Genomic DNA, 14,224 nt, shown 5'->3' on the forward strand with positions numbered 1-14,224 from the left:
AGATGTTCGAATCTGTATCACGCCTATGCAGTCTCTCTAATTAATGCCGTTTCATTCCAGGTTTATGGCTTCTCATGGGTTGTGATTATGGCCATGCTGCTTGTGATGAAGGTAATATAATCAAGTCTATGTTTCTTTTGTTAGTTCTCGTCTGTATTTGAGTATTCACAGGTCTGATGCTTATGTTGGTTCCTACTTAGTCAAGATTTTGTTTCGATGTAGAATATTTAATAGCTTGCAAATTATCAGGTCACTGTGCAAATGAGATTTCTGAGCTCCAAATTCCGCGAGTTGTACTTTTTGCAGTTAGATATTTTATCTCCTTCTCTAGCTCAGTTGTTCCAGAGGGTATTCACAGGTCTGATCTTGCCTAGTGGCTGTACTATAGGCTAGTTAGCGTTCTCCAGTTGTAGGTGTAGATTCAGAACTATCATGCCTGCCCTTTGTGTGAAGGTGTACTGGTCAGTTCTTATTTAGTCAAGATTGTTAGGAATAGACAACTTATATTCCACGGGGGCCAAAGACCACAATATATAGTACATGTACAGGGCGAAATATGCAGGGAACCCCCTAACTACTGGGGATAATACAATATACAACTATCTCTCTAACACCCTCTCTCAAACTCATGGTGGATCAACAACACTGAGTTTGGATAGTAGAAAGCTATGCTGCGCTCTAGTCTGGGTCTTCGTAAATAAGTCCGCCAATTGTAACTCTGAAGGCACATACTGAAGCGCAATGATCTGATCCTGCACACTGACACAGACAAAAAAAAGCATCAACACCAGTATGCTTGGTAAGCTCATGCTTGAGAGTCGTGGATGTCGTATCAGAGACACCAAAATCTGCAACCAAAATCTGCAAGTAACCACCGTAACCAAGTCACCTCTGCAGTTAGAAGAGCCATAGTTCGCAACTCAGCCTCTGCACTTGAACGGGAAACTGCGGTCTGCAAACTGCGGTATGCTTCTTCGTCTTCCAGGCAATGAGAGAACCAGCAAGAAAAACACAGTAGGCAGACAAGGACCGGCGATCCGAAGGATCACTTGCCCACGTGGCATCGGAGTACGACTGGAGCTGTAACGAGCTGGAACGAGGAAAGAACAGACAAAGAGAGATCGTTCCACGTATATTGCGTAGAACACAAAGAAGGTGACTATAGTGGACCGAAGTGGGAGCAGAGACAAACCGACTAAGAATATGGACAAGATAAGAAATATCTTGGCGAGTAACAGCCAGATAGATGAGACTCCCGACAAGATGTCGATAACGAGTCGGATCAGAGAGAAGATCACCATCAGAGGCACGAAGAGAAATATTGAGCTCCATAGGAGTCTCAACAGTATGATCATAAGTAAGATCGGCACGATCAAGAAGGTCCTCAATATAACGTTCTTGAGATATAAAGAAACCATCAGAGGTGGACGAAACCTCAGTCCCAAGGAAATAGCGAAGTGGACCAAGATCCGACATAAGGAACTGCTCACTGAGACGTGCCTTGACAAAGGCAATATACTCAGGGTCGTCACCAGTGATGATCATGTCATCGACATACAAAAGAAGAAGAGTACGACCACGAGGAGAAGAGTGAACAAACAACGCCGGATCATGTGCAGTGGGAGAGAAACCAACAGCAGTGACCACACAAGCAAAGCGCTCAAACCATGCAGAGGGGCTTGCTTAAGGCCATTGAGAGAGCGACGAAGACGACAGACCAAGCCATCTGTGACGGAATATCCAGGTGGTGGGTGCATATAAACCTCCTCGCACAACTCACCATTAAGAAAGGCGTTCTTAACATCAAGCTGAGACACATACCAATGGTGAGCAGAAGTCACGGCAAGAAGTGTCCGAACAGTGGTCATGTGAGCGACTGAAGCAAAAGTCTCATCATAGTCACGACCATGCTCCTGCTGAAAACCTCTAGCAACGTGTTGAGCTTTGTATCGCTCAAGAGTACCATCAGAGCGGGTCTTAACCTTACATGTGATAGGAAGAACAAATGGAGGAAGCGGAACGAGCTCCCACGTGCCAGTGCGCTCAAGCGCAACAATCTCCTTAGCCATAGCGAGCTGCCATTCAGAATGAACAACAGCCTCACGATAAGTAGTCGGCTCCGGGATAGCCAAGACACTATAGTTAGCAGGATTATAGAAACCAGGAGAAGAACGGGGCTGAGTACGGATAGAATAAGACGGCTGAGACGGTGCACCAAAAGTAGAGGGTGCATGAGAAGTAGAAGGTGCACTAGAAGTAGATGGTGCATCAGTCGACGCGAGCACACCACGTGGACAACGAGTATAGTGAGAAGGAAAAGTAGGATGAGAAGTAGCTGGAGGAGATAACGGTGAAGAGGGTGAAGAAGGAGGTGGTGAAGAAGTCGGAGGAGACGATGGCGGCGAAGAAGTCGGAGGAGACGGCGGTGGAGGAGACGGAGGAGATGACACAGAAGGAGAAGGAGAAGAGATAGGTGGGACTGGGGGAGGAGAGTCGGGAAAAGCAAGAAAAGAGAGATCCTCCATAATCGAGGTCGGGGAGGTCGAACGCGGATAGAAAAGATGAGACTCGTCAAAAGTCACATCCCGAGAAATTCGCATCAGACGAGCCACCGGATCCCAACAACGATAGCCCTTATGCTCATCACTATATCCAAGAAAAACACACTCAACATACCGAGCAGATAGTTTGGTGCGTTCACGAGGAGCGAGGAGAACATAGCAAACACAACCAAACAGACGAAGCATAGAGTCAGGAGAGCGATCATAGAGTCGCTCGAGAGGAATGCCACCTTGAAGGGTGGTGGATGACTGGATATTAATGGGATAGGCCGAGGTAGAGACAACCTCAACCCAGAAATGAGGCGGAAGAGAAGAAGCGATCATCATCGCACGAGCAGTCTCAAGAAGATGACGATGCTTACGCTAAGCAATGCCATTCTGAGCGCACCAGGACAAGAGAACTGAGCGAGAGTGGACGCTACGCAAATGCTTGGAGATATACTCACCAGCAGAATCAGCACGGAACACACGAATAGGTGTAGAAAACTAAGTAAGAACCACGGCTGCAAAACGCTTATAAATGGAAAGCACCTCACTACGAGAAGACATAAAATACAGCCAAGTGGAACGAGAAAAATCATCTATAAAAATGATATAATATCGATGGCCCCCTTTTGACCTGAAAGGAGCCGGTCCCCAAACATCAGAGTCAACTAAATCAAAAGGTCGTTGAGATATAGACACACTAGTAAGATAGGGTAATTGAATCTGTTTATCTAGCGTACAACCCTGGCACTGTAAAGAAACATCTCCTGAGACATGCCCTAGAAGACCACGATGAACTAATGACGACAGACGAGAACCACAAAGGTGGCCAAGACGATGATGCCACTTCATGACAGAGGCGACGACGACAGAACAACTGGCGGACGAGGTGGCAGCGGAAGGAACATGAAGCCAGTCTAAATCCCAAAGCCCCTGAGAATCATGGCGGCGAGGGCCAGCTCCAACCAGAGCCTGTGTGCGATGATCCTGAACAAACAAGAATCAAAGTCAAGAATGACGCGACAACCAGAGTCGGTAAGCTGGCTCGCAGAAAACAGGTTCATGGTAAGACGGGGAACATGAGAAACATCAGGAACAAAAAAAGAATGAGTAGAAAGAGTGCCCTGACTAGAAACAGAAAGAGAAGTCCCATCAGCTGTGAGAACACTAAGATGGGAATCAAGAGGTCGAAGAGATGACAAAATAGAAGAATTAGAAGTCACTAGTTAAGTGCCCATGCGTTGCCACGGTCCCATGCGTTGCCACGGTCTCTATTAGTTTTTCCTTATCGCACATGTCTGTATACATGAAAATTAGCGTTGTATTTAATGTTTCCAAAAAATAAGATTCTACTTTTCCTAAATTTTGATTAGATAAAAAGCTACAACTTGACATTATATATGCACGTATATACAATCATTGAATCATTTCATCTCATTGTGGCAACAAAGGCACCAATCAGGGAATAACCATTTGCAAACCTGGTGGTGAGGCATAGAAAGTTTATGGTCTCTTCACACATCGATACATTATTGCCATAGCCACCGCACACATATGAATTTTCATGGTATAATAAATACGACCCTTGAATACACATATATAGAGGTAACATATATATGTAGAGAAATCAAAACATTGTATTAGAATGAAATTCTTTTGTTAGAGAAAGTCATTTTGACAGGCCACAAGCATTTCTTGGTTTCTCTTGGCATCTCTGGTGACACCCTCTACAACATGTGTGCTCTAAAAAAATTATGTTCCCAACAGCAACACCACCCACTTGTGCTTATACTTACATTCGTCTCCTCAAAATCATCTATTAGTTTTTGTTTCTTGTAATATTGACATGCTATGGCCACATAAAGTGACCAATTGCACCTTTCCTGGCAGTTTTTTCTTCCATTAGCCTGACCAGAAATAAGAGCAAAAATTTCTTAAATTTAGAAGCATGTTATAGTAAACATACACTCAGCAATCATTGTAAAGAAAAACCGCAGTACGGTTCGCATGTATGAAGAATGATACAAAGCCGTGAGAGCATCTGCGTTTTTCATTTTCATGACTAAAAAATCTTTTAAGTTTTCTGATACTCTTTTTATTGGAAATACTTCAGATAATCAATAGAATCCTCCGTGAAGGCAATTCTGTTTCATTAAACATTACTACAAAGCACTAAGGCCAAATCATGCATTTTGAAAAACTGGCCATTAAGTAAAAGCAGGTTCATTTCACTTAAATGAGGCATAATAGCCATGATAGTTGTTGCCACACATTAGAAGTACTGGAGCTCAAGAATAAGCAAAGAAAACAATGAGAAAAAGTGTAAAATGGTTTACCTTTTCCAATTTTAGGATGTCATCTAGAAGGAAACAAAAACAAGGCTGACCTGCAATCTTCCAGCAGTATCCACTACAATCACATCAATATTACTCTTCCACTGCATTCTTGGTTATTTGTGCAGGTTGGCCACGGTTCCTTGTCAGTAAACTGGCACACCCACCTGTTAATGCCTTTTTTTTAGCCAAGCACAAACTATAGCAATACAATCAGAAAGAAAATGTAACTTGATAGTTTCAAATCACACTCTTGAAAAAAAATAGCTTCAACTCTTGATATATTCATAAACAATATATATCCACCCAGTACGGTGAGTTGAATAATGGCAAGCATGTACACATCTGCAAGGACCAGTATACAATTCTTCCATGTACCGTAAATCTTGTAAAAGAATCTACAGGTTATCGTGTGTTGATGTCCTATTGAGATTATCAAAAATAAAGGCTATGAAAAGGGCCAGTTTCTCCATATAAGACCCAAGTAAGGCACAATCAGTAATCTTCTCTACACCTTGCAGGCCTGCTTGTACAATGTCTGATACTTGCTTTTGCTGGAAACATGAGCTCAGGTCAGTTAATCAGAGAGTAGCTTACAATCGTTGATCAAACAAACAGAGATGAACGCTTTTACCTAGCTAACCCAGTAGTTCAGATAGCGTTCCCTTGATGCTCTTGTAGCAGAACAGGTCTAATATCCATCAGTTGAGCAATCTCATCATGCACAATCATTTACTTGGTACACCTTGAAGACCTGCCAGAGAAATGGTTTACGCATGTTATAGCATTTTAATTCCTAGTGTCATCCAATGTACGTCGGGAAGGGAAGGCACCCTTGAGTTGTGAAATTATCCAGTTACTTACCTGTACACAAAAGCAAAATAAAACCTCTGAAATCATCATAATCACAATATTGTAGTACAATAACATACGTAGATTGCGTTGGGCCTGAGCCGGGAATGGCAGCCGGGGCGGGGCGCCTCCAAGTCTGAGTGGCGGCAATGCGGCGAGGAGGCCGAGCAGCACGACTGCGAGCAATGGCGCATCTGGTCATGGTGGTATCGGCAGGTGTTTACAGGAGCAAGGTCAGGCGACGATGCCCCTCCATCGAGGCGGCATCAGAGCCTTCAGAGGACAAGGGAATTCGAGTCAGCGCCAGAGGTCAGGAACAAGCCGAGCGATGTGGCTGCCGTCAAGACCGTGTCCGAGCAGCATGTTGACGAAGGTCAGCAGGCGTCCAGGTTTACGGAGTATACAGGAGGGGTTGCGTTGGCAGTTTGCGGTGACCGAAGGCATGTCCGTTGAAGGCGAGATGTGCGCATCCGTTGCGGGAGGGCAGCGATGAAGACCAGATGGAGGAAGGAGAGATAGAGATGAGACGTCCATGAGGCAAATTAGAAATGGAGTAAGCGCCTGAGCAACTCAATCTACTAATTGATTGTGGCCATTACTTGATCTGGCTATTTCGTGATTGTGGCTATCCCACGATTAATTCTCCCCGTTTACTTCCTTATCTAGCAGGACGGTTTTATTACTCTTGGCGTTGATTTTGGAAAGTAATCCGTGATTAGGAGATTAATTCTCGTTGTTTACTTCCTTATTTAGGAGATTTTGAGGAGGGTGGATTAGACGGATGGCTAGATGGCAAGCGGGAGACGTTTAGTAAGATTGGACGGTCAAGATTTCTCCAATCTTTGACATCAAACATTTTTGATGACGTACGGACTCACATATAATAGTAAAGATATGAAAAAAAGCTCCAAAATCCAAAAGCCAAAGGGAGGTACCTGACTGTGTAGAAGATGGTGGTCGCACAGAGCTAGAAGAATCACTCACAGAACCAACAGCACATGTCGAGAGAGAACCTGAAGCGGCGAGCAGCCGCCTGAGCCGCACAATGTCCTGCTCGGTGAACCAGCTGGAGAAGACCCTAAGGAGCTAGAAGGAGCAAGTAGACGACCTTTGCTGTCGTGGATCACGGTCCCTCGTGTAGCAATGAGACTCAGTATGACCATCCAGGTCACAGTAGGTACAGTGAGGACGGGGGCGAGAGCCACGCCCCTGGCCACGACTATGGCCCTGACCCTGAGGAGTGGGTAAAAGTGGTGGAGCAGCGGGCCGCGGAGGAGTCGATGGCGCAGGTGATGATGACGGAGGGCCACGAGTAGCAAGCACAGAAGGAACATCCAGCAACCCAGCGCCGCGTAGGCGAGTCTCCTCAGCACGAAGCTCAGACAACACCTCTGAAATGGGAATACGGCCACAGAAAAGCAGCTAGGCACGACGGGGCTCAAACTCCTTGCGGAGCCGAGACAAGAACTCGTAGACGCGCTGAAACTCCAAGTCAGAGTGCTCAGTCTGACAACAAGGGCATGTACCACAAACAGCAGCGTGAAGAGACTCGAGCTGGCGCCAGATAGCAGCACTCTGCGTGTAGAACTGATCAATAGTAGAGTCACCCTGCCGAAGATCATGCTCCTGACGAACCACGGACAGATACACAACATCCCCGGACGGCTGATAACGTTGACGAAGGTGAGCCCACATGTCGGCGACAATATCAAGACCCATAAACTCAGAAGCAAACTGCGGTAGAACGCTGGAGGTGAGAACAGCTGCAGCAGGAGCATCATCATCCATCCACTGGGTGTAAGCAGTCAGGTCCAGCCGGTAGGTCTCAAGAGCATCAGAATACTCGTGAGCCTTTCGATCATACGCGGAAATGGCCGCATCATCATCACTCTTAGCTTTATCCTTGTCAGCCTGAGGAGCATCGGCAGCAAGAGCTGGTGGCGTCGGTGGAGTAGGAGCCATAGGAGCAATGGGGCAGGGCGGACAGGAGACCTCGCCGGATAGCACACCCCAAAGACGAAGGCCACGCATATGAATGCGCATAAAGGCAGCGAAATCAGGGTAATTCACGCCATCAAAAATCACGGGAGTGGTCAACATTTTTTTGGAGGCGGACACCATTTTTTGGATTTTTTTTCGAACGGGACGAGAGTGGTCAACTCTAATCAGATCGAGATCGGGACTTCGTCGCTGGACGCGAAGACTCGCTCGGGAAGCTGGAGACCGAGCAGCTGCCTGGACGGATAGCGGCCGGAGACAGCGGCTGGCGGTCTGGCGACGGCGGCCGGCGAGAAGAGAACCGGCGTAGAGACCTGGCGACGACGACCGTAGACGCGGCGGCCGGTGAGGGACGGGGGAGGCCGGGGACGGAGGCGGCCAGCGACGGAGACGGCCAGAGTTCAGCGGGAAGCTGCAGCCGGTTAGCGTGAGTTGTGCACTCGATTTTTTTTTTTGGATCTCAACCAGTCTGATACCATGTTAAGAATAGACAACTTATATTCCACGAGGGCCAAAGGCCACAATATATAGTACATGTACATGACGAAATATGCAGGGAACCCCCTAACTACTGGAGATAATACAATATACAACTATCTCTCTAACAAAGATCTCCTTTCCATCTTGAAATTTCTCTCCATGTAGAAATTGGATTTCTGAGCCTTGCTTTTGCAGCGAGAAGAATATTACTCCCTCCGTTCCTATATATAAGCCATATAGTTTTTGAGAATTTTTTTTAAAATATAAGGTGTATTGCGTTGCCCTGCTTGTATATACAATATTTTGAGGGATTTGATTAGGTTTCTTTATTGTATGCAAAGTCCTCAATTAGCTCATGTCAATTGACTAGGGTTAAACCTAGTTAAACATGATGTGTTTTTTTTTCTAAATGCGTGTTCTTTAATTTCCGTGCCAGAAACTATATAGCTTATATCTAGGAACGGAGAGAGTATGATATTTTATCTCCTTCTCAAGCTGAAACACCTAGTTGTCATGATTTCTCTTTGTCAGACCGTGTCAATGGGCAGGAGGAGGTTCAGCGCGGAGTTCCAGCTCGTGTTCCGGCTGATGAAGGGGCTGATATTCATAACGTTCATCTCCATGATCGTCATCTTAACGGCGATTGCTCACATGACGATTCTCGACATCTTCGTCTGCATCCTTGCTTTCATGCCGACCGGATGGGGCTTACTTCTGGTTAGTCACACGACTACATTGCTCTCCTCCACATGCCTTTTTTTCTACTCAGGTTTGACTTAACCTTGTTTGACAGATTGCCCAAGCGATCAAGCCTGCTCTGGTGATGGTCGGACTGTGGGGGTCGGTCAGGGCCCTCGCCCGCGGCTACGAGATCCTGATGGGGCTCCTCCTGTTCACGCCCATTGCATTCCTCGCCTGGATTCCCTTTGTCTCGGAGTTCCAGACCCGGATGCTCTTCAACCAAGCGTTTAGCAGAGGGCTTCAGATCTCCCGGATCCTTGGTGGGCACAAGAAGGATTGGGCCACCCGGAAGATGGAGTAGATTCAGGGTTAGCTCTGTTCGTCCTACCATCGTATTCACTCTAGATTCTGCTGCACAGTTATTCTGTGTGCGTCGAACCAGACTATGTTAAGTTGATGGATTCGGAGATCGGGCGGTTGCGCTGTACACTACTGTAGTTAGTATTCTCCATTGTAGATGTAGATTCAGAACTGTAGTTAGCTCTGCAGACTGCAGGCGAGCGTATGTGAAGCCCTGCAGCTGAACCTTGTTATGCAGTGATGTGGGAAGTGCTTTCTGGTGCAACAAATGCTGGAGCCTTGAAGTCGTGGCATCTGGGTCTGACTTGTTTCTTACTTGTGGGTTTGCACCGGCTTCACAAATGTTCGCCACGTTGAGTACATGTCGCACCCAATGCAATCCTTGTTATAAGTGGTGACTGTTGAAGAACGTTAAGATAATTGCACGACCCAAGCATTTCAAATGCATGCCAAATTTATGTGCCAACTTCAAGCCATCACGAGACATAAATTTGGCATGAGCATGGCTGAGAGGATTGTCGAAGGGATCCATTAGATCCTGGAAAGATCTGGTTGATGCTTTCGTAAAAAAATTTCAGGCCACATACAAGAGGTTCGTTGGAATTTAAGAGTTGTGCCACTGCCATCAAAAGCCGAAAGAATCGATGCACGCGTATATTAGACGTTTTACTAAACTGCTAAATGTTGCTGAAGATGTTTCCATTGACAGGGCGATTGACGCCTTCAATGATGGCATTCAACGAGAATCATACATAGAAGAACTCGGCCAGAAGAAGCCGAAGACTATTACCAAGCTTATGAAATTGCCAATAGTTGGGCTGATGGAGAAGACCACGTGCGGAAGCCACGCCCACGCAGTGACGACATAGAGGATGACCAGAAACATGATTCAGGTCATCGACGTGATCGCCGCAAAAAGAGAAGAGACCGTGGATACGAAACCTTCGGCAACACCAACATTGTAGCTGTCGGATACTCCGATCGACGTGACGATCGGTACGATGATCAACGCGGCGACAGGTGCGACGATCGGTACGATGATCAACGCGGCGACAGGCGCGACGATTGTCGGGATGATAACCGCAACGGTTCTGGAGGAAATCGAGGCAATTATAGGGAACGACCGCCACGGGTCCTGGAGTTACCGTCCGGTGAGCAGTTAAACGCTCCTTGTTACATACTGAGGCAATTACAGGAAATCGAGGCAATTTCAGAAAATTTACGCAAAATTTGTACGCACGAAAAGGGGCAGAGAGGCACTTGGGGCTGCCCAGGGGACCCACAGGCCGGCCACACCATGTGGTGGCGCGACCAAGCACCAGGCTGCGCCAAGGCCTGATGTGGGACCCCCTAGCCCTCCACTTACTCCCTCCTCAGCCACTCCACTCTCTCACCCGAGAAAACACATCCACATTATTCAAACCCGAATTCTTGCTGTTCTTGCTCGCGAATTTTCGATTTGTCACAGATTGATTATGGAAGGAGCAGCTGCCATAAGCCTGCTCGTTGCTGCAGCCTACGAGGCTACGACCAGGGCGTTAGGGCATCTCCAACCGCGCGACCCAAACCGCGCCCGCGCGTCCGTTTGGGTCGAGCCGGACAAAAACGCGGCCCAGCGTGGGGACGCACCGCAAAAGTGGACGGCCGCGGTGTCCGGAACGACGCAAACCCGGCCCAAATCTGGGCTAGGTTTGCGTGGCCGCGGATGGCACGCGCCGTCCGCTCGCGTCCGCGCGCTGGTCGCCTCGTCTCCCTTGGGCCCACCTGTCGGTGACCAGGGAGACTATTAAATGGGGACTGGAGGGGATCTGGCCCTCCACTCCAGTCCCCACTGCACTCCCCGAGCAAAACCGCCGCCATGGCCCCGAAGCGACGGTTCGCTCCCGGAGCGAACGACGACGAGGCGAGCAGCAGCCGCCGTCGTCCGCCGGCGTTGCGGCCATCGGGAGGAAACCAACGCGGCCTCCATATCGGAGAGGCCGCCCGCGGCGGTGCGGCATTGCCGCAACCGCCGCCTCTCCTCCTCGAGCCGAAGCCGGAGTCCTCGGAGGAGGACCGGACCTCCGCGCCGCCCTGATTATCTCGGCGGCGGAGGAGGCGAAATGGCCGCACCTCCATGCGGCCATTCGCACCTCCGAGATGGAGGAGGCGGCGCGGCGGGAGGTCGAGGAGGCGGAGGGCTGGGAGCTCTACGCCCAGGCCCTCCAGGCGCGACGGGAGGAGGAGGAGGCGGCGCAGCGGGAGGAGGCCAGGCGCCGCGCCGACGAGGAGCGCCGCCAGGAGCAGCGGCGGCAGGAGGACAGGCGCCGCGCGGACCAGCGGCGCCGCCAGAGGCCAGGCGCCGCGCCCGGGCAGAGAGGCGGCGGCGCCTCGAGGAGGAGGCGCTGCTCCGTGCGCCGCCGCAGCCACGGGTGGCTCCGGACCCCCACTCGCCGTAGGAGGAGGCCCTGTGGTCTCCGTGGCCGGAGTCCCCAACGCGGTCGAGCCACAACAGCGCCTCGCCGCCCGGGGACGTCGACGATGTCGCCGACGACGCCCACAGGGGCTAGGCGGCGCACCGGCGGCCACCGCGCCGCCGACCAAACCCTAATAGAGGGTTTTTAAATATTAGTTTAAATTTAAAAGCCCATATAGGAGCTTCTTTTGTTAGTTTTATTTGCCTAAAATAGGGCTATGTACAAATTTGCCCAAAATAGGGCATATGTTCAATATAATTTCGTTTAAATTCGCATTTTTTTGTTTGTTTTCGTGTTTATACGGTTATGCGATGCGCCCGCGCGTTGGGCGCAGCGCGCGACCCAACCGGACACGCGGACGCGGGCCGCTGTCCGCGTGTCCGCTCGGCCACCCAAACGGTCCAAACCAGACGGCCCAGCGCATCCGTTTGGGTCGCGCGGTTGGAGATGCCCTTAGACCCTGGAAGCAGCAGCAGGCTGCAGATGCTGACCAGGAGAGAGCCATAGGGACGAGGGGGGAAACGGACTGGGAGACGACGTTGGTCGAGTCGGCGAGCGCCCTCGGCAGTTCGACGACATGGACAACCGCGCGATGACGCAGAACACGCATGTCTTCTCCGACAGAGCGAGTTGTGTGCCTCTTTAGCCCCCCGAGGCACCATTGCTCGCTCTGCCACGGCCCTCTAAGCACACCACTAGGAGCTGGCCATTTTGCATGGTAGTCTCACCGTTCCACATACGTGCAGACGAAAGCAGCACTTCTGACGAAAGATCAGCTGGTGTGGCAACATTATGGTAACAGTGGCATGCAAGAGCAAGGGGCACCTCGGCCCTGGCAAGGCTAGAGCAGCGGCCAAAACAATCCATGCCACGCTGGAGTTCACGATCCTGCTTTTCTGAAGAATTGAGCGTTGTTGTGATATTATTTTCTCTTGATTTTAATCAGATTGTTTTTGGTAGCCCCTGGAGTTTCGGCTGCTTTGGAAAAAAAAGTAAAGGAGCAAGAGGTCTTTTTCCGCTAGGTGTATATCAGATCAGATTATTCAGCCACACGTATCTAACTTGCCTCTGGTACCAACCTGTTTTCAGAGATTGAGCCGGATCGCACTTATTATAAAGGAAACTGCCGGGCGTCCCCGGGGATCTGATTCCCCAGCCCCCGGGTCCCTAGCCGTCGGATCAACTATTTTGACGATTAGATTTGCATGTAGCAAAAAAACATCTCCGGCAGCAAAAAATCACCCCCGACAGCAAATGACTGAAGCAAAAAACGGTTCGTTCAGAAATGAAAATAAAAAAGGCTGGGCTCGCCGGAGACCTCGCCGGAGACCACGTAGCAAACATATTACGCAGATGTAGCAAAACCGCAAATAAATTGTAGCAAATTTTTTTAGTCATATGCTGCAAATCCTCTAAAACATCAACGGAGACATCGCCTGCAGCCGGCAGCAACGCCGTCCGAGGTTGCAGCAACTCCGTCAGTAGCAACACCTGACGCCTAAGGTAGCAAAGTAGTCCTCCGTCGGTAGCAACGCCGGAGGCCTAAGTTAGCAAAACCGGTATCCGTCAGTAGCAACGTGAGGCGCTTGGCCGGAGGGCTGCACGGGGTCAGGGGAACCGGTCTTGCCGGGCGAGTTCGCGACCAAGGCGAGCCAGACACGGAGCAAGGGTCTCCTCGACGGGAGGTTGCTGCCGCCACGGATCTGGCCGGAGCTTGGAAGGCTCGGTAGCAGCTGCAAAATGACTGCGAGCGGCGGCGAGTGCCCTGCTATAGCTTCAGGGTGCGGGGGAAGACGAAGAGATAGATGGGATTTTGGCCGACGACGACGGGCGTGGTGGCAGCCATGGCCGGACCTCGCGGCGGCGCGGGAGTCCGCTACACCGGCGGCGAGGGAGTCCCGTGCGGGAGGCGGCGGCGGAGTCCCGTGCAGGAGGCGGCGGCGGAGTCTGGCGCCGGCTCCTCAGGCTACGCGCTGGGAGAATTTGGGACGGCGGCCGGCGGACCGGGTCTCGCTCGTCACATGTGGTTAGCAGAAAAGATGGAGAAGATAGGGAAGACGTGGTGGGGTCCACCCACGTGGCTTCGCTGGGTTTGCCCAGGCGTGGGACACGCGTCGCTTGCGGAAGCCGGAGGTTGCAAGTCGAGCGATCCCCCGGGGGCATTCAATCATTTTCCTATTATAAATCATGTGTCGTGTGAAGTAATATTTGCTCAAGTCCGTCCGCTACACATTCGGTCTCCATGCTGAGTTTTGAATTGCAACGTGCCAGTTATGTCTCAATTTGGTGCAACTTTTAGGCAAGGACAAAAGAGAAAAAGGAAACATAAAATAAGAAAATCCATGATAAAATGAAATTAAGCCGTAGCAACGCACGGGCTTCTTCCTAGTAAAGTTAATTTATTTACAAAGGCAATAAAACAATAGTTAGAAAATTCAACGAAATGATGCTATAGCAACAACAACAGGTAAATAGGTAGTACTTATTTTTTTTCGATAAAGGAGCTTAGCCCTAGCCT

General features: G+C 49.7%; 1 protein-coding gene and 1 pseudogene across 1 annotated transcript in view; one reads left to right on the forward strand and one right to left on the reverse strand.

The window, feature by feature from the left end:
• The window catches only part of LOC127312855 (callose synthase 3), a 35,284-nt gene extending 25,755 nt beyond the window's left edge, over window positions 1-9,529 (forward strand). Inside the window, 3 exon segments of the mRNA XM_071823781.1 lie at window positions 61-111; window positions 8,741-8,926; window positions 9,003-9,529. Of these exon segments, the coding sequence (XP_071679882.1) occupies window positions 61-111; window positions 8,741-8,926; window positions 9,003-9,251 (486 nt within the window). The 3' untranslated portion in view covers window positions 9,252-9,529.
• LOC139833084 (uncharacterized) lies at window positions 3,464-7,426 on the reverse strand (annotated as a pseudogene).
• Window positions 9,530-14,224: the final 4,695 nt, after the last annotated feature.

This window comes from Lolium perenne, chromosome 7 (assembly GCF_019359855.2).
Source record: "Lolium perenne isolate Kyuss_39 chromosome 7, Kyuss_2.0, whole genome shotgun sequence".
Lineage (NCBI taxonomy): Eukaryota > Viridiplantae > Streptophyta > Magnoliopsida > Poales > Poaceae > Lolium > Lolium perenne.